Consider the following 21,477-nt stretch of genomic DNA (forward strand, 5'->3'; position numbering starts at 1 on the left):
TAAATTCAATGACACAAGTAAAAATTCCTAAAACACTTTCAAAATACAATAACAAATGGTGTTCAAATAAAAAAGCAGGAAATAATTAAAAGCAAGAGATTAACAGTGTAACATTCAATTATATTTTAATTATATTATAATTTTGCTGCAGAACAAACTGCGGATTTTTATTATGTCACATTTTCAATGCAAGACGTTACCTTACATAATAAACGTTATGTTTTTATTATCTTAGAATGAGACATTTCTATCTACAGACACCGCAGCTCCTCTTACATGGACGTCACCATGTTTCTACAGTAGCCTGAACGGACAAACTGCTCCAGAGTGTAAGTTTCGTCACTACGTTGAACAAGAAGAAGGAAGTTTAATTAATAGTAATAGTAGTCGTCTGGTTTATTAGAAGTGAGACATTTTGACCACACGTATTATTGAGCACCAGAGCTGACAGAGCGTGTCGCCTGCCGTAGTTTCTCCTTTGCGCTTGCAAAGGGAGGGGTGAGCGGTGACTGAGCCGTTGGTTGCAATACACAACCCTCACCACTAGATGCCACTAAAACTTACACACTGAGCCTTTAACTGAGCCACTGGTTGTTATGTCAGAATTATGTCACGGGCTGTTTCTCAATACCGAGTTCGCCAAATTCAGACTTCTGTACTTTAAAGCTCAGACTTGGCAAGTTGGCTCGGGAGTACAGGAACGGGAGCACGCAGTCATTTAGCAGGTGGAAAAGCAGAGGACTTGATGACGGCCGGACCCGTTAGCGAGCGGGACCTCACATCTCCGAAAACATCATAGCAAATTTTTAAATCAGCTCTGTCTTGAGAAATCGACCACATATTTGGAGTTTAAACAGCTATATTCACGCATAAAAACTCTTAAAACTGCTATATGTAGCACAAGAACAGCAGGATTATAACTTACAGTCCTCCGACATTTCCACTTTTTGGCGCGAAATGCAGTCTGGGATACTTTGCTATCCGAAGTCCCCACAAGTCACCACTGATGCAGGCTCAGTAAAAGCAGGCGGAGGGAGAACACATCCGGGTGTTTGACTGTACTTGGATGCAGGATGCAGACTTGAATTGGACTCGGGCTGTGACTGATGATGTTTCACAAGAAGACAAGAACGCAGATTAAGAAACAGCCATGGCGTTACACCCTGTTAGCACCAGTTGTTGTGACCTTTGACCCCCAGAAGAAAGACACAGAGGAATCAATGGAGGATGACCACAAGCGTTAATCCTCCGCTGTGTTTAAGCTGCCGGCAGTTTTCGGGTGACGATCTGCTATTTGGTCTCCGTTGTTTCGAAGCATCTGAATTAGTGGCATTCAGGTGACAATGGGATAAACGGACGCTGCTCGTCGCTCATCTGCAGGCCAGGCCAGAGAGAGAGAGAGAGAGAGAGACAGAGAGAGGCGAGGGTAGGGGGGACAGCGGTGTTATTCCGGGCCGCCGCTTCGTGCCGTCAGCGGCGACAAAAGCTCCGTTGTTGGAGCTCCAACAAGCTGATTCACCGGAGAGACGGCGGGTCAGCTGACAGAGGGAGCGCTTGTTCAGCAACACACACTCCGTCCCAACGGGGCCCTCTGCAACTGTAGGGCCAGCACACACACACACACACACTGTGGAGCAGCTTATGTCAAGACACACTGTCGTACCATTGTGTTTCAGATGAGACAATGCACAGACTTGGCCACTGTGTGGGACTGATTATACAACTGATTTGATTTTATGCGTGTGACACTCTGCTCTTCCCGCAGTGAAAGTTTTTAACGAGAACTCAAGGCCATTGTGGAGTCGATTCTAAGGACGTCCTGAAATGTTGGTTCCTCCTGTCCGAACAGAACTCGGTAAAAAAGCCTTCATGTCTGCTGCAGCTTCTGCTTCGAACCTTCTTCAGAACTCGTTGAAACTGACTGACTTTAATTCTAACAGACAGTTTGTTTTAACTCTGAAGGTAAATATTGTTCAGTGTCTTTGTTTATAAAATAATATTTTGCTTTATCCAGCTAACTAGGAGGCTTGTGTTTTTTGTGTTTGTGTAGATGCTGTCTTTTGCATGTTTAAAACTTGTCCTGTATGTGTTGTGTCCAGGTCTCTTTTGCAAAAGAGATTTTAATCTCAACAAGACTCATCAGGTTAAATAAAGGTTAACTAAATTAAAAACCACAGACCTCAGTCCTGATTGGCAGGCGAGAAGTCATCCAGGCATCAAGGGTTGAAGGGTAAAGCTCACTAGTTAACACGTAGCATCCTGTTTGTTTAATTAATATAAAAATAAAAATGTAAAAAGTAAAGTTACATTAAATGGGTTCTGTACTTGTGTAGCGGCTTTCTAGTCATACGACAATTCAAAATCCCTTTTGCATAAGATCAGATCCTTTACTCCAGGACTCTTTTAACGCCCTGGGTACCCTTAAGTTTAGTTTTCAATGTGTAGGGCTCTGTGGTCAAGTTAACAATGATTAACTAGAATGGGCATTTACTCTCACACTAAATATTCAATGTCCATCCGGTTAGACTTTCAAAATAGAACCAGTGGTTAATGTTGTGAAACGTTGCAGTTTGGTTGGGTTTAGGTACCAAAACTACTTGGTTGAGTTTAGGAAAAGATCATTGTTTGGGTTAAAAGAACTACGTTACTTGCTTGACTTAAATTATGTAAGTTAAGTAACGCTACTTACTTGTTATGTTACATCCCTAAAAGGAAATCAATCAATGATGACTTTTAGTTTCACACAGGAAACAAACACCGGTCCCACCCGTCCAGCCTTTCTGTTATTTAGTTGTATTTTTAGCGTTGAACAGTGGCGCTAAAGGGCTTCCCCAGTGTGTTGTGCTATGACGCAAAAGGGCGCCATCTGCATTGGCACCAGGCACTGAAAGACATGACAAAGCATAGCCATTTGGCGCTCTGGGAATGAGAACCGGCTGTGCGGTGTTAAAACAAAGAGGCACATTTCCTAAAATTCCTGTCTGCTCACACTTGCGGGTGTTAATTTAAAGCCGTGAGCGTCACCACCTCGACGTCCCTGAGCCTTCAGGCCTTCAGGGCAGCGGCTGCAGCTCGGGCGCTGCCTGTCAAACATGTGGCGAGCAGGATTTATCCGTCCATCTGCATCATAACCTGCAGTGTGTGAACCCAACGCTGCTGTCCGACACTGTAATGTGATTACTGCACATGTCATGTCAGTTCTCATCCCGATCTGGACAACATGCTCATAATTAATCTTGGCATAAATCTGGACTTTGGCAGCCTGAGCCTGTGACACATGTTACAACACACACACACACACACACACACACAGCATGCAGTCCTGAGCATTAACACGGCCAGTCTGGCTCTTACTTACATCACACAACACTGAAAACATAAAAACTTGTTAGCACTAAAATAAAATACAGCATAGAAAAATACAAATAAATACTGAAATTGAGTAATACGAAGAAAAAGTGATAAAACTCTTTAAAATTTAAACTGAGCTGCTCAACTGAACCAGATCATTTGAATGTGAGATGAAGTGAGCAGGTTTACGTGTCGTCTCACACCTCAACAATAATCATCTGTAGTAAAATCAGACGATGGTGGAGCTGCGTCGTCCAAATGCACTGAATTTAAATTGTGAATGGGTTAGTCAGGCAGTTTGTTCTGTGTTTGAATGACACATTTACACAACACCAGCTGAAGGAAGCTTGAGAACTCTCCTGCCGCTGAGCAAGGCACCAAATAAACATTTTCCACTGCGGGAAGCTGCAGTCTGGCTCTGTCTGCATCTGTACAAAACAGTATAAACAACAAGTTTTCCTGGTGGATGTACAGATAGATAGATAGATATGTATGCCCATCCTGTCTACATGTGCTTGTATGATCAGGTCCACTGGGAGATACTGTGGGAAGTGCTGCAGGAGTTTGAGGTGAGGGGTCCCCTTTTAAAAGATATCCAGTCCCTGTACGTCCAAAGCTGGAGCTGTGTACGGATTCTCTTCAGTAAGTTGGATTCGTTCCAAGATGGGGTTGGCCTTGGCCAGGGCTACACCTTGTCATCAATCCTGTTTGTGATATTCGTGGACAGCGTATCGAGGCGTGGACGTATTGGGGAGGGGTTGAGGATCTCATCACTTCTTTTTGCAGATGATGTGGTCCTGATGGCATCATCAGTCCGTGACCTTCAGCACTCGCTGGATCGGTTTGCAGCCAAGTGTCAAGCGGCTGTGATGAGGATTAGCACCTCTAAGTTGGTGCTAACTGCTCACTCATTTTTATTTTAGCTGACGCTTTTATCCAAAGCGTAGGGAGTGAGTCTTTACCCCAAGTGAGGGAGTTTAAGCAACGCCGGTTCTCGTTTGCGAGTGAGGGGACAATGGAGCGCGAGATTGAACAGAAGAGACCTGAGCCAGAAGGTAAAGCCCTCAATCTAATTTTCGTTCCTACCCTCACCTATGTTCACGAGGGCTGGGTCATGACCGAAAGAACGAGATCGCAGGGTCAAACAGCCGAACTGGGTTTTCTCAGCAGGGTGGCTGGCGTCTCCCTGAAGGACAGGGTGAGAAGCCAAGTCATCCGCCAGGAACTCAGAGTAGAGCTGCTGCTCCTTTTAGGCTTGAAAGGAGCCAGTTGAGGTGGTTTGGGCATCTGGTAATGATGCCTCCTGGACGCCTCCCTAGGCGGGTGTACGTTGGCCGGGGAACGCTCGGGATCCCACAGTTAGAGCTGGTTAATGTGGCTCAGGAAAGGGAGGTTTGGGGTCCTCTGCTGGAGCTGCCGACCCCAGATGAGCAGATGAAGATGAAGCTGATGAGATGAAGATGTTGAGAATTTCTGGGTATTAAAAGTAGTTACGTTGGCCGTTACTTTCTCTATCCCCTGAGAATACCGCCCCCTTTCTAAAAAGACCCCTCTGGGTCTACTGTAAAAGTGCAATGAGATATTTCTGCTATGAATTGACGCTATGTAAATAAAATGTAATTTAATTTAATTAACGTGCCCAACACTGCAGAAGACCGGCATCAATCTGAACATCTAACACTCAGTAATAAAACACAGCTCCAAAGATGTCAAACTACTTTTTGCGTTACTCAGAGAGCTTTGTAGTTCCTGGTTGATTCTGTTACCTCTGGGCGGAGCCTGGCTAGTTGTTTCCCTTTGCTTCCAGTCTTTATGCTAAGCTAAGCTAACCAGCTGCAGAGGCTGTAGCTTCATATTTACTGTACAGACGTGAGATTAATCTGAACATCTGATGTTTTGCCAAACTATTCCTTTAATTATTCTTAGACAAAACTACAAACTACAAACAATAATAAAGTGACTTTCTGTTTCCAGTCCTGTTTTCTTCATCATCCATCACTTCCCCTCCTCTTCCTCCAGGTGTCACCTCCTCTCTCGCCTCCTCACAGCTTTCACCTCCTCTCTCATGTCAAAAAGTCAAACTGTTTCTTTGGATTTGGGCTGACCCTGTGAATGTGGCGTCATCTTGTGTCAGTTTGAATGTGGTCACAGGTTTTTAAAAAAAGGTGTTAATTCTCACAGCTTGTTCCTGCTGGTGCGATGAAAATACGAGCAGGAGGGCCTCGTCGCCTCTCTGATGGTAACAGATGTTGTGTTTAAAACAACACAAATATGCAATTACAACCTTTTCTGATCAGCCTTCCGCCACCAGAAACTACAACAGCTTCAGCTCTGTTGTCTCTGGGTGAAAAAGGTCCTGATGAAGCAGAGCTCCCTTTGGTTTACGTCACACGCACATTTTACCATAAAGACCACATTATAGAGCCAATGTGGTAGAAACTGTTCATGTCTCCTGCTTCCTAGATGTAATTCCAGGTCTGAAATTTAAAAAAGAGGCCGCAAAAAGGCTGCAAATCCACCAGCAGTGAAGTAAAAGTGAGAGGATGTAAGCTGCAAACATGTAATATCATCTAAAATATCAAATCCTTGCTTAATTTCCTTTATCCGGTGCAGCAGCGAGACATGCATGAATGTTGCACATAACACAGGGTTTTCTCCACACGTTGTGAATAAAGTATAATATATACGTGTCTGTGATCGACTGGAGAACAAGTTGATCAGCTGATGCCCTTCCTGTCCGGTCACATTTTAACTAGATTCGATCCCGCTCGCTCTCAGGAGGTGACTGATGGCGTGAGAGCAGAGCAGACCTCCTTCTCCTTCTGCACTTTAGTACGAGGAGCGCGGAGGCTCAAGGCGAGGCCATTCATTAAACATGACCGTCTAAAAATAAAGGCCTCTTCCTTTCACCGGAGCTGCTCTCTTTAATCTGGGCCAGAGCTTCGAGTGGTTTGCATCAGCACATGAGAGAGACGACGACAGCAGGAGAGACAAAGAGACACAAAGAGGGGTGCTTCACATGAGGGAGGAAGAGGATGTTTCATCTTCATCGTCACCAAAGGATCTGTGCTGCAGGACGGTGCGCTGCCTGACCCCTGACCTTTCTGTTGGGTTCTCCTCCAACTCGCAACTAAAGTCCCAAATTTACATTGTTTTAGGTCATTAATGACGCGGCAGGGAGGTATTTTTAATGAGCGCATTGATTATCAAACATTTAGGTAAAAAACACTTTTCATAACAGCAATAACGTGTTTTTTTTGTTTCTAACATGACATGTAAAAGTTTCATTACTGCCTGGGTCTGGGATTAATAATAATAATAATAATAATAATAAAATCAGAAGAAGGTCGAAAATTCAGACAGAAATTGGTTTACAAAAAAGACTAAATATCTAAACCAAACTCCCTACAAAAATGGAGGTAAATAAAATAACATAATCCCACTCCAGCACGGCAGGAGACAAACCTACAGTTTAGTGCAGCAGTTCAACAATAATATACCAAATAAAAGTTATATGTTCTGAATTATCTGGTGCATTGCTTGGATATAAGACTAAAATCACTTTACGTTCTTGTGGCTGCTTATTGCAGTTTTCAATTATCCAAATTCTTACACACAGTTTGGTTTGGAAAAAGAATGAAGGGGTTTTCACCAGGAAACAAGCTTTGTTTTGGCCACTGTTGTTCCCATAAATAATAAACAATTTTAATTTAACAGTATAGACGTGTTACGACTGAGCGCAGCGTAATAGTTTCACTTCCTCTCTTTGGGCAGAAAGACACACAGAGGTCATGCGTTCAGCACTGAATCTGGGGATTCTGGTGTTTAAACGACACAACGAGAAGGTCGCACGTCATACATCATCAGAATCAGAAATCAGAAATACTTTATTGATCCCTGAGAAGGGAAATAGTTGTTTTACAGTTTGTCACTTTGCTAATTTAAAAAGTTGGCAAATGGTGTCAGAATAATGGTAAAAATTCGCCCCCTGAAGTCGGAACAACAAAGTTGTAGCGTCCGTGTTGTTTCCACATTCAGACATGAACACTCGAAAGAACAAACTTCACAACTGGGGACACGGGACCATCCGAGGAGCACCTGAATGCACCATTATAATGAGTTTTAATGATGTTGAGTGATGGGGGAGGATTAAAATCCTCAAATGTTTCCATATTGGGCAGAATAAACCAGATTATTGCACTTTTTAAAAGTGCAATAATCTGCATTTGTTTAAGCAGGCGGGTAACAGATTCTCAATGACCCGAATACGAATACAGCGTGTGTGAGTGTGTAAAAATACAAAATGTAGTATAGAGTACTTCTATGTGACGTCTGATTAGAAAGATGCAGGTCAGCTGGTGTTAGTCGAGACATTAGTCAAGACGTGTAAAGTTGAAATGTTTGACATTTTGGGGAAGTCCTGTAACTTCCTGCTGGGTACCTTGAAAGCGGTCAGGGCCAGAAACCAGTTCCCTAATAACAGTTTTAGTTTTACAGATTAAAAGGACGATACGGCGTGTTACTCAGGAGGTGCTGGTGGATTCTGTTAGTGTTTTAAATCTCTTCTTAAGTCTCACGTTTTTATAAACATTGTATTGTTGCTGTTATTATTCATCGTTCATTTTTAAATTACTTGGATTCATTTATATTTTGAGTATGGATCTTGTTTGTTTCTACAGCACAGCGCTTTGTAACTTTTGAAAAGTGCTGCACTAATAAAGTTATTATTATTATTATTTTTAGTGCTAAGCTAAGCTAACCCGCTGCTGCGGCTGTGGCTTCAGATTTACAGCACAGACCTGAGATCAGTCTGAACACCTGATAAAAGAAAATGTCACTTGTTTACACTCCTGTCTTCTTCTTCTTCTTCTTCCATCACTTTCCCTCCTCTTCCTCCAAATGTGCCCTCTTCATCCTAGTGTTTGTTGACTTTCACAGTGTCTTCGTCCTTTCCCTCTACTCCTCCTCTTCTTCATTTTGGTGATTCTCTTCCTCCCCCTTTTTAGTTTTACAATCTTGTGTTTATATATGTTTGACCCTCCAGCCTCCATCTTTCCTCCTCCTGGAGTTTTTCCAGCTCCTCTCTTTGCTTTCTTTAAATATTATAATCTCACCTTCACCTCCTCTTCCTCTATTGCCCTCTTCATTCTCACCTTGCCTTTCTCTCTTAATCCAAAAGTTTTTTTCCTCCCCTCCACCCTGACCCTCCTCCTCCTCCTCCTCCTCCTCCTGCTCGGTCTTGTAGGTGAGCTGCATGATTGGGCGGCAGGTTGGAGGGGTAGGCTTTTTGTAAATCACATGGTTCACATTTGCGGCTCTGTGAGACGCCATTTTGGAGGAAAGTTTGGGATTTGTAGACCTGGGGAGGTGCAGGAGGAGGAGGAGGAGGAGAAGGGAGAAGAAGAAGAAAAGAGGAGAAGAAGGAGGAAAAAAGAGGAAGTGGAAGGAAAAAGAGAGGAGGGATTTGCACTGAGGGGAACTTTGACACGAATGCACAACGCAGGCAGTGTGTGGCGCTTGGAATAACACACAAGTGTGCGTGCCAGTGCGGGATAAACCAGTCCGGGCTTGGCACGGATTGAGTTTAGGTGTGCCACCAGGCTGGACTTTGAAGTTATTAAAATCGTGGAATAACACGCCGCAGCTCCGGAGCTGATCATTTCCCTGCACCGCAGCAGCAGCAGCAGCAGCTCCTGCCTGCGCGGAAACTGGGTGTTTTTTTGCATGGAGTTTGGCGCACGGGCAGGTCCCAGCTGGTGAACGCTGCATTTCGACACTTTCCACCTTCCGTCACAGCGGTCAGCCAGCGCGGTGCACGCCGGGGCAGGGAGCCTCTGTGTCGGGGAGCTACAGCACGGAGTGTCGGCAAACGGACGGCGCTTTTTTTTTCTGGATCTTACTCGCTTTCTGTGGTTTTACTTTTTTAACCCGGGTGTCCTGTCTGGGCTTTTATTAGTTGCCCCCGCAGTGTTGTTATGTTCGTGCCGGCTGCCCCTGACAGTTAGTTTGCAGGTTTGTTTCTGCTCGGAGGGGAACTTGCTGTCGTCGTGGAGGGATTTTTCCTCTTCTTCAGCCCCGACTTGGAGCCGTGACAGCGGGCTTTAACTGGCGGAATAATCAATAAAAAGGAAGCCCCCCCCCTCCTCCTCCTCCTCCCTGTCCTGCGTGAGGAGTGTATGAGGCTAACACAGAAGTAGCTGCGTGCCGAGCCGAGCCAGACCATGCCAGTCAGAAAGAAAGGTAAGCCGCTCTCTCACTTCTTCACGGATCAACTAGCAAGCTAGCGCGGCTAACCTGCCGGGAGAAAGTCAAACACGCACAGCCAGCTCCGTGTGGAGGAACAAAACACGGACACAACTCCACCTAAACACAAGCGCACACGGCTTTAAATCGGCCTTACTGAGCCGTGCCGTGCCGCGCCGTGCCAGTCAGGTAAAGTGAGTTAAAAGTAGGGCTAGCCCTGTTAGCCGCGGATGCTAACCCAAGTTGAATATATGGGGCACCTTGTCTGGAGAGCAGCCCAACTAAAAATAAACTCTTAATATCAATAAAATATTTACACACAGGCGCCACAGCAAAGAGCCTAACTGTAAGAAGAGAGAAACTACTCTCGTATACTTGGATATTTGTGTCTGTATTTTGGCTTTAATGCTCGAAAAGGATCCTTAATTGTGCCAAACAGCAGCCTAATTGTACTAATTATATTTTACCTCCCACAGCACTTTCACTGGGACACAGATTTATCCAGTAAGGCTCCATCTAGTCTGTTTTTAATGATCAGCTGGATTAATCAATGAAAACATGTCTCAATGTCACTTTTCTGTTAGACTAAAAGATAAAACTGTTTAACAAGGCCTAATACTGGTTAATTGATAATAAAGAAACACTGCCATTAATTAAATTATCTGCTAAATGTCTGTTTCCCCTCAGTGCTTTAATCTCAGGACATAAAATCCCAGTTAAGTCCTCAGTTTACTTCCAGTTCTGCTCCCCGATGTAAAGATAGCAAGTTAAACAGCCACAAATTACATACAATTACACTTGGAAGTTTCCCTTAAGCTAAAGTTTGACCTTCTTTTTAAAGCTGTGGTTGTTCCCTTGTCGGGCTGAAACTACCAGTTAGTGTTTCCTGATTGACCTGCTGCTTGTTTAGTCAATAAATATGCGTATTACCAGTTTCAGTAGCCTGAAGTGGCTGAAATCCCTGAGAGCTTCAGAGCTTTGATGCCGGACAAACTGCAGCTTCCCTCGGAGACACTGACCTTTAATTTAAAGTTTATTTATCACTTAATCGATCAGTCTCTTTAGCAAAAATGTCAGTTCCAGCTTCTCTGTTTTTATGTCACAGAAAAGTGAATATCTAAAACGTTTTGTGCCGTTAGAAGGCCTCACCCTGGGCTCTGAAGTTAGATTAGAAAAGAGAGATACACATCTTATAGGCCCAATAATCAGCAGATTAAATACTAATGGAAATAATCAACTAATCAAATCTTTCCAGGCCCTTTTTTAAAAGTCAGTTTTATAATAAATAGAAGGCCTTAAAAGTCATTTAATTGTCTTGTGCGTAAATATTTTACCTGACTTCTTTCAGTTTCCCTTTAGTGAGAATTGGTTTCTTCAGCAGCAGCGTCAGACGTTTCGATGCTCTGTGAACCCAAACGTGCCCCGATGCTTCCCTCTGAGCTGATCCTGAGACACCGACCTTTATTTTAATGCTGATTTAGCAGTTAATCGATCAGTCAGTTAAGCAGAAAGTTCCTCTTCTCTCTCCGTTTTACATCACAGTAAAGTGAAACTTAGAGAAGAAGATGCAGTTTAAAGGCTAAATAATAATGAAAATGATCAACTCGTCGTCTTTCCAGGCCCTTCATCAAGTCAATTATAAAATAAATATTAGGCCTTAAAGTCATTAAAATTGTCTTGGACGAACATTTTACCTTTTGACTTTGTATATTTTTGGATGAGTGAGAGTTAGTTTCTTCAGCAGCAGCGTCAGAAGACGTTTCGTGGCTCCGTTCTGCCCTGATGCTTCCCTCTCTGCTGATCCTGAGGTGCTCACCTTGTTATTTATCAGTCAGTGAAGCAAATGATGTCAGTTTCAGCTTCTGAAATGTGAGCATGTGCTTCTATCTCTGTTTTTATCTTATAATAAAGTGAATATTTAAAATAATTTGGGCTGTTTGAAGGCGTCATTGCAGATATTTCTAATATATTTCTCTAAAATAATGATTATTATTTCAACTCTACGTCTTTCCTGGTCCTTTTTTAAAAAGTCAATTTTATAATAAATACAAGGCCGTAAAAGTAAAAGAAATAATCTTGTATGTTTTGCTTTTAAACTTCAACATAATTATTTTTGCTTGCCTTCCTTTTAGTTTTGGTTTTTAGAGAGAATTAGTTTCTTCAGCAGGTTGTGATGCTCTATAAACCCAAATCTGCTCTGATGCTTCCCTCTACACTGATCTGTTGGGGCGGGGGGGTTAAACCAAACTCCATTTGCTCTGACCTTAAACCTCCTCACCGTCTTAAATGTCTTTATTTGTTATTTAAAAGTATTTGGTATTATACTAAACTAAACTAGCAGCTCAGTGTTTCAGCTCTGAGGGATTACTGCAGCAGTGAAGCAGCTGTGTGTTCAGACCAGCTAAACGCTGCTGCTGCTGCTGCTGCTGCTCGCATCAGTTCTCGACTCACCTCTGCTGCTTCCTTCCTTCCTCATGTCGCCCAGATGCACAGCGAGCCCTGCTGCTGCTGGAGGAGTACCGGGCCAAGCTGCAGCACGCCGAGGACCGGCAGCTCCGACACTCCATCCAGAGGGTCATCGACATCTTCCAGAGCAACCTCTTCCAGGCTCTCATAGGTACGCACGCCTCGTCCTGAGCCACAAAACACACGGCCCGGGAACTGGTACCTAAATTTAAAAACACTCCATCTCAGTACGGTGGAAACTAAATTAAGACACCTTTTTATTTTTTATTCACACAAGCTCTAGTCTTTGACACGTAAATATGAATTTATGGGACGTAAGTGGCGTCAGGAAGAGCTGAAAGACTTGTGTCCCAGATAAACTGGGATCACATGTGGGAGTAGTGGGTTTTAATATTCCTGCCTCTCAGGTGGTTACAGACACAAAGAAAGAACAAAACAGGCGCATTTGCTCCGATTACGACTCAGCCGCAATGATATTTTAAGGTTTATAATTAATTCTTATTTCAAATAATCAGGGAGACCGTTTATGTTGGGCATTAATATTTGTCTCCGGCGTCCACGTTGAGATCTGACCGCTCTGTTACAGAACGTCACGTCCTCCTCATGTCTGGGTAACTTTAATAACTTTCTGAGCCGTCTCCTCCCACCGTGATGGATCATACACTCATGTTCTCTCTCTCTCTCTCTCTCTCACTCTCTCTCTCTCTCTCTCTCTCTCTCACACTCACTCTCACACTCACTCTCACTCAAGCTTCACAACAAGTCATTAACCAAACTGTGGGTTCGGCGTGTCGAAGTGACCTGTTCCTTCGGTGTATGATGTCATTTTCTGAGCGCTTAGGCTCAGTGTATCGGTGTGACGGAGTTAAAAGCGCTTTGAGAGGTCGGAAGAGGAGAAAGGCGCTGTACAAACACAGAGCATTTACTGTTGACCCGCGTGCAGGGCCGAGAGAGGGAGGAGTTAGAGGAAGGAGGGATATTTCAGTGTTTCCCCTGGGATGCAGCCGAGGTGAAGCGAATAGTGCGCCCTGCTGTGTGGCTGAACGGGTAATGCACATTAGATTAGCTGACAATTTCAGTGTGTTCCCATAGTCTTGGATGCACATATTTTGTGGTGGTGGTGGTGGGAGGAGGGGGTTGGGGGTCCTCCCCCGAGAGAATTTTACTATTACCAATGACGAATATGAAATTTCACATCATTAGGACCATTATTTTTACCGTATCTGTGGGGAAGAGATGTTAAGGACTAAACTTGCTGACTGTAGTTATTTAGTTTTCGTGCTGTCTCCACAGTGATTTTACATTCATGCAGCACACAAGCCATTTTGAGCCTACCGGCAGGGAAACCCTGTTAATATGACCTCCGAGTCATTATAGATACGACTTCTCATGTTGTCTTTTGTGTCTCAATTTTACAGCCTTTGACACTTATCTGGAGAAATGAATATGAGAAACAGGCAACATGAGAACCACCTCCCTTGAATACCAAGAATTTCATTTGCACAATAAAATCCAAAAGAATCGTCTCCTCATTGGCTTAAAAGAGACTAGTTTACATCCCTAACTTGCTTTACTAAGCTCAGCTCCTCCACAGTCACCACTGCCCTTTGTTTTCTTATATTCTGTGTACATGACAGAGCTGTAGTCTAAGCTTGTACCTAATGTTCTCAACACCGGACAAGTGGGCAGCAACGAAATGCAGCTACTAGCTGGCACACGTCGCCAAAAGACGGCGGGTAATTTCTGCTTTCCCGCTCAGCTGCTCAACAATCAAACACTCGCTAACTCCTGTAACAGTTGGGGAAGGTTACGCTGCTCTTTAACAGCACCTGCCAGGTAGAGGAAGCGCTGCCGTGCAATTAAAGATTGGAGGAAATTGTAGTAGCGGCGGTCATAATTCAGAAGCGGCGCACAGGGAAAACACTGATTTGCTGCGGGGTTGAAGGGATCGGATGCTGAGCCGGCGATGTAGACCGGAAGATGAGTTGCCTGCAGAACCAGAGCTGTGGGTCCAGACCGTGAGACCGCTGTACGGACACGTTACTTGCCTGGACTTTCATGTGGTCAACTCGTGATTTTACATTTTAACGCCCGGTGTCGTCAGCCTCAGAAATCTAGGATGTCATCTGCCACCCGGCGGCGGTGAAAGACGAGCAGTGATAAAAAGCTGGGTAACGTTTTTTTTCCTTCAAACTATTTGTGTCCACTGAACTGCTGCTGGAAATAAAAGAGCACATGACTTGAGTTCCTGTAAATATAATATCTGTCTGTGTTTGCACCCCTCCCTGATCCTCTGATTGAATTCATTACCGAAGGTCAAATATCACCTGATGAGCGTCGGCACGCTGATGATGTGTCAACAGCTGCCGCCGACCTCTGTGACCTCGCCGTGTTTGTGGAGCTTTAGGAGGGAGTCGTGGCGGCAGCCGCGCTCGTGTTTGTTTCCTCAGCGTGGCGAGAGGTCATAAAGGGTGGCGGTGTGTCGGTGCGACCGCCCGGGGGCTGCGAGTCCTGAACAGACGCAGCAGAGGTGAGGCGAGGTGACGGGAGGGAGGAAGCAGGGATGTAGTTCACAGGATCGCCGGTCTGAATCCCGTTGGTTTGTCTGATAGTTCCTGATTTAAATGGTCATTTTATTTAGACAAAGTTCTTACTAGTACTTTGGGAAGAACTGAATTGCGGGATCACACGGGCTCTGGTGCTGAAGATGTTTAAACAGCAGTGGATTTATTTGTGATTTTACAGAATTAAAAACTGGAAAAATCATTTTAAGAGACATTTTTGCCAATTTTCAACAATTTGTACTTAAATTTTCGATGACGGATAATTTCTGTTGAACAGCAAGAAGTCAAAGGCACCTGAACTTGTTTAGATTAGGGCTGAACGATTAATCAAAATGTTGATCAAAATCACAATATGGCCAAACCGCCATGCGCTGCATTTGTTAAAGGTTACATGTGGATCAAAACCCCATTTTAAATGAAATATTGTGTTGCTGCAGAGACGTCCTGGCCTGCACGTCATATTCTGCAGACTTAAGAAAACATCTTTGCTTGGTTCAGCTCCCTGCAGAAGTCGCACCATAATTAATTTTAATGTTTTTCAATAAGAAGAATCAGAATCAGCTTTATTTGCCAGGTGTGTGTGCGCATACGAGGAGTCTGACTCTGGATTGTACACTGCTCACGATGTGCTTACTGATACGATAATACAGTAATAAAATCAAACACAGAACAGAGAACACACACTATGAACAAAAACTATAAAATAATGATGTAAGAATGATCATTCTTCTGATTCTGCGATCAAACTGCAATATCTGTCAAAAATAATCAGTTTGGCCTGACTTTATATTCTTTAAAATGTTTCTTCAGGCCTTTCTTCTTCTTTGTAGATACTGATATCAGCTATCGGCCCGATACGGACTCAAAACGTAGCATAATAAAGTTAGGAAGCGATGTTTAAGTTGAGGTCTGTACTCTGCCACAGCCCAGGTTTCTGCATCGGGACCTAAATGATCAGGTCAGATCGGTGCGTCTGCAGTAGAAATACAGCTGGCTGAATGCTCGCCAGGCTGGAGGAGGTCAGTGTTTACTCTGCTGCGGCCTCTTCTTCACACCCTGACGTTATCGAGGGTCATCAGGGTTCATTTGTGAAGGCGCTCACAACAAACTCAGCTGCACAATGTGCGGTTTAAGGCATGAAAGTGTATAAAAGGCTTCCGTGGGCGAGGCGGTATCTGTGGTCCGGGGCTCCTGCAGGATCCGTCCTGTGCACGGTGTCAGCTGAACGCCGCTTTGTCTCTCCTGATACTGTTCTGATATCTGTGCATCATCACCCACAAACGGAGATCGGTAGTGCGAACGCTCCAAATCTGGACCCGACCTGTTAATTCTGGACGCTAAGCGGCTCATTGTGCCGAAAGAAAACAGAGTACCAACAGCTCCGTGATTAATGCGAACGCTAGAGTCTGAATCGGTCCGGCGCTGCCAGCACTAACACGCTGTGGAGAGATGAACGTTTGTCATCGTCTCCACCGCCTGCAGCCTGCCGGCGCTCCCGTGCTTCCTGGAAAACTTTCTTTTTCCTGTTTGACAGGAGTAGAGAGAGAGAACCTGCAACTAAGGTCTATGTCCAGATTCAAACCAGGCGCGTCGCGAAAGTAAGCGTCTTTAGACCACAAGGCAGCGTGACCCTCCGACCTGCAGCTCACGATGATGTTAGTACTCGAAGCTTCTACAGATTATTTCATCAGTGCGTCGTTTAAGAACTCCACTTTCTCCATCATAATCGCGTCGTGTTCACAGCGAGCGTAAGCGTGATGTGCGACAGTAATACATGTCCGTGCGAAACAGTGCGCTGTACAGTTATATGGATTAAACGAAGCATCCGTGCAAAGAACTTGCGTCGATGAATTTTAGTAATTGAATTAATCGATGAATCGTTTCGAGTGAATCTGGAAAACAGCTGCCACCTGAAATTATACCTGTCCTCCCAGGTGGAACTTCCTGCTGCTTGCTGATTGGTTATAGTGTCCTTTACAAAGATATATTTTAATTAAAAGACCACCCTGTGATCGAGACATGAGGTGACTCCTCTGATTTGTGGAAAAAACAAACAAGCTCATCAGTTCAGGGCAGAAGTTATTTCAGGTTCCTGCAGAGCGAGAGCCGGTTACTGTGTTTAGGTGTAATATTAAAGGGTTTTTCTGATCACATGTGCCTCAAACGCCCTGGAGGACGAGCATGAACCGTGTCGCGATGTCCTTAAGTTGAGTGTCTTGCTGAATGTCTGTTTCTTTATCCGCCCGGACTCGGGTCCTTTTACTGGTGTCTAGTGTAACTTGTCAGTCTGCGAGTGTGCTGGCCAGCAGAGTGCAAAGATGCTTTATTTAACCCCTCTGATTATGAAGCGATGATCCTGTGGTGTGACGTCCAGAAATAGAATTTAGTCTCCACTTTGACCCCCAGAAAGTCGGTTCACAGCCTCGTTAATGAGTGAAAAAGAAACCAAATGTGTCAAACTGGAAACATGTCGGTTAATGTTCCTGTTCTTGCGAAACAGAAGTCGCCCTGGAAGGTTTCCAGCAGTCGGTGTTTTTGTGGCGGGCTGTCACCTCGCTGCCAGCTAACGGGACCGGAGCAGACGCCGCTGCAGGGTTAACCGACACACAGCTGCAGGAATGTGGTCCGATCTGTTTTCCAGGACCGACCGTCTGACTCGATTTCTGGCATCGCTTCAACTGTCTGGCTGTGAAAGTGCAGCTCAGTGTCTTAAAGGTTAACTCCTTATTTTTATAACACTTTTTTTATAAAGCGCCCCAGTACTAAGCGAGCGCGCTGCAGTCTGCAGCGGTGAAACAGGCTGCAGCGGAATCCTATTCTGAAATATGTGCAAAGATCTGCTGGAAAATAATAAAATCGGTGTTTAGTTCAACTCATCTGTAAAATCAATCATGGGAACAACAGAACAGCACGTTATGTTATTGACTCGGCTCCTGATATTAAACATTAGAAATAATAATAATTTCTTCAGTGTTGTCTTCTCAAACTGGGTGTGTTTGTCACGCTCACCCTGACGTCCCAGCCTCCCGGGTGTCGCTAATAAAAAATAGATTTCCACCGCACAGTTTCCAATCTGCCAAACCCCCAAAAAGAGATGTCTGCAGCAGACCGAGAACAGTGTAATCCCTCTGTGGACACGACGATTACCCCCCCACTCCATAATCCTGCCCCCCCACCACTGCTGCTTTACAGAGAGAGGGAGCTTCAGTTTCTGTTTTTCTTCTCACTCTTTCAGTTCCGACTGACCTGATTCCTCTCGGACAAACAGATGGCATCAATCTTTTCAATTTGATAAATCAACATTCAGTTTTCAGCCCCAAAGATTTGGACGTTATTCTCTAATTGCAGTGTGTCTGAACTCTGACCCGTGACCTTCAGGGGCGGAGGGCTGCAGATAATGACCGCTCTGATATAGAGATTGTTCAGTGTCTATAAAATGTCCGAAACGAGTTCCCAGCGGTCTGGATGACCTCTTCAAATGTCTCGTAAGATTCAGTTGATCAGTGAAACCATGCAGACTTTTCCTCTAGCGCCACCCGTAGGTCAAAGTTGCTGCAGAGCAGAATGCAAGAAGGCCAGAATTTGCCTCCCATCTGCCGATGAAGACGCCACACGCTGGCACCGGATTTCATACAGATTGTTTTCTAAACGTTGATTTAAATCCATCTCCTGGTCAGAGAAGGTTTCATTTTAATTGGTTTATTTACATTTTTATGTATTTGGTTTGTTGTTTGTCTTGTTGACAGAAATAACGGCAGTCGGGCAAAGTGAATTTCAGGCTCATGGGAAATACTAAAGAGCTTCGGCTGGTTGGGGCACCAAAGCCGCTAATGCTGCTGCTGTTTAAGGCGAGACACGGCAGCACAAAACATGCACCGGTCAATTTTGAGATTTTAGGCCGCTTTGCTTCCATAACACCAGGGATGCACCGAAATGAAAATTCCTGGCCGAAACCAAATATAATGGAAAAACTTTGCCAAATACCGAACAAGTACATTCACATTTATTCCATTTATTTTCCCACTGCATAAATGAAATGGTCTTATTTCCACGTCGCTGCAGTGTTGTGACGATGGGGTCTGTTGTTACTACTGGACCTCCAGATTCAAAAGGATTAATTTAAACTCTGTATGTCGACCTTTTCTGAACTGGAGAATCAGTATTTGTACTGATGTACTTAAAAAAATAAATATGATGTGGATTTATTTCATCTCTGGAGTAATATGCAGTAAAATAATCTCTGGAGAATGTATCTGTTCAGCGTGGGTCAGAGAAAAAAGCTGAACTGATTTACAGCCCGTGACGTCAGTTTATTTTCTTACTCATGCGTGACCTTTTTAAAGGAAACAGGAAATATAAAAACGGCCGAACGTCAGATGACGCACGGTGTAACGTTAAGTACCGTGACGGCAGCAGTGCAGAAATTACTTCTAACAGTGGGGAGATGAAGAATCATTTAGAAAAATCTATTTAAAGTTCATTGCTTCACGTGTTCGCGCACAGCACTTATGATGAGCCATTTCCTGTTTGCAGAGCTCACCGCACCACGTTGAGATGGACGAGGTTTTGCAGTGCACCTTTCGTAAATCGCCGTGTTTTTGTGATTGATTACGTTGGTGAGTCGCTCCGGCTCTGCTCAGAACTTTTTCTCTGGTCATCACCAGTTTTCATTCTGTAACACATCCGATGGCTTCTACTTAGCCGGTTTCCCCGGTAATATACGGTACCGCGGCCCTCCTGGCACGCCTTTTAATGTGAAACACTTGCAGGAAGTGTCGCGTGTCACTGGAAATAAAATGAAAACAGTAAGTGAGAGCGAGGGCCAGTTTATTGCGACCTAACCACGTGAGCCAGCCTCTGTGTCGAAACACACCTCCTCCATCTTCCCTTCAAACAGCGGCAGATTTTGCTCGTGGCGTCTCGTCTGCGTGACCCAGAGCCGGATTGAGCTTGTTACCTCAGGTCAAACTGGTTTTATTTGTTTCAGTGTAAAGGTTAAAGTTTCTCTGGGGGAGTTCAGTGACGTTCTGAACACTCAGGGTTAGAAATCCTCTGCAGTCAGGTGTTTCAGATGGAGTCCAGGACGTTCATAGCTTAGCACAAACACTGGAAGCGGTGGGGAAACTGCTAGCTTAGCTCCACTAGCTTAGCTCCACCTTGCAGCGGCTCCAGGTCTGTCTGATTTACATGTTTTATCTTGTTTATTTAAACAGGTGTAGAAAAATCGAACTGTAAAAAGGAGACATTGTGTTTTTAGCAGCAGTTTGCTTTGGAGCTATTTGTTGACCACCAAACTGGGCGTAGTGACTGCACGCAACATCTTTACTTTCCTAAACCTGTCGTGGCGTTCTCAGGTTTGAGCCCTAACTACTGCCACAAAAATGCGAGTTGGCGGCGGGGTTTCTATGTTCCACTGTGCTGAGTTCAAACTTTATGGATGAAAGATCCTTTTGTTACAGATTAATAACTCACCGCTCTGAAACTCTCGCTCCAGTCCATGTTGCCAAGCTGGTCGGCAACACGTACGGCTGAACCCGAACTGTTTACCGGCTTCTCGCTGACCCGCCCTTCTCTGCTTCTGATTGGCTAGTAGTCCTTAACCTAGGAACTGAGCATGTGCAACTCCCAACAAAGATCATTTAGAGACGAGTTGAATCACTCCATAGCTAAAACGAAGTCTTCAACACACGGTGAAAAGAGGAGCTGCAGCAACGAGTAGTTGGACAAAAAAATAACCATGTAAACCTGTTCTGGTACAACCTCTAAATAGAACCTGAAAATGAGCAGAATAACACCTCTTTAAGTTTTTGGCGAGGCTGCGGCATAGATTGTGAAGGAAAGTATAAATTGTCCTGCGTCTGTTACTGATGCTGAGTGTATCCAGGGATCATAGCGGCTCTAAACGGCTTGTGTGTGGAGTCGGATGGCTCCTGCTTTGTTTTGTTATGTGTAAATAAAAGCAGCCCAATGAGTCACTTTCTTACTAACAGGAAATGATGGCGTTTCACATCTTAAACTCAGCCTTTAAAGTTCTCAGGAACGTTCCAGTGCACACGCTCAGGGTGTGGCCGGTTTCTGCTATAAGTGTTGGATCCTGGATGTTGTGTGTCTTTCCCACGCAGGGCCGCTGCTCTGATAGCAACAGCAGATTAAATAGGTGTGGTCTTTTATTACACTCTACCACAGAAACTCTGCAGTCTAACTGGATAATATGCTCACAGCCTCACATCAGAGGCTCTCTGTCAGCTGTCTTTAATGTGATTTAACAGTTAAAGTAAAGACCCAGTTAGGGATGGGCCGGTATGAGAGTCTGACTGTATGAAAACCTCCAGCAACAATATCATGGTATTTTCATTTCAGCTGTAAAATGTGTTATTTTTAAATGTATTTCCACTGAACACGATACAACAAAGAATAATATCAAATAACGCTGTAAAATCAATATATTTTTTATATTGACATAAAATAAAACAGCTGATACTGAAAAAAACGGCTTAATGGATTATTTGACTTTTTGAAACCGGCCCACGCCTAAACCCAGATTCTTGGTATTTGACACAAACAGTTAGGGCTGCACCGAATGTTCAGCCACCGGAATTTATCTGCCGAAAACAGCACTTTCTGTGTTCGGCCTGATGTGTCTAAAGACTGAACAAATTTTTACCCAACAGTCGCGTTGCCATGTCGACGGCGTTGAAGCGTTTTAAAGCCGTTTGCAGACGCTGTTCTGCTGAATCGTCTCCCGGCACATCGGCTCCATCTGTTGCTGACTTCTTAGAAAAGAACCGCTGTGACGTCTGTGAGAAGGAGATTAAACTAGCCGCGCCTACATTTGGAGTGCGCACGTATTCCA

At 44.3% G+C, this 21,477-nt stretch overlaps 1 protein-coding gene across 3 annotated transcripts in view; it reads left to right on the top strand.

The window, feature by feature from the left end:
* The first annotated feature begins 8,718 nt into the window (after window positions 1-8,718).
* The window catches only part of LOC123971865 (discs large homolog 1-like protein), a 101,125-nt gene continuing 88,366 nt past the window's right edge, over window positions 8,719-21,477 (top strand). For 2 of the 3 annotated variants that reach the window (XM_046050890.1, XM_046050891.1), the window contains exons 1-2: window positions 8,721-9,591; window positions 12,080-12,211. In XM_046050890.1, the coding sequence (XP_045906846.1) occupies window positions 9,573-9,591; window positions 12,080-12,211 (151 nt within the window). In that variant the 5' untranslated portion in view covers window positions 8,721-9,572. Of the gene's footprint in view, window positions 9,592-12,079; window positions 12,212-21,477 lie in introns of all 3 variants that reach the window. The other variant, XM_046050889.1, reaches the window with a different exon arrangement.

This window comes from Micropterus dolomieu, linkage group LG06 (assembly GCF_021292245.1).
Source record: "Micropterus dolomieu isolate WLL.071019.BEF.003 ecotype Adirondacks linkage group LG06, ASM2129224v1, whole genome shotgun sequence".
Lineage (NCBI taxonomy): Eukaryota > Metazoa > Chordata > Actinopteri > Centrarchiformes > Centrarchidae > Micropterus > Micropterus dolomieu.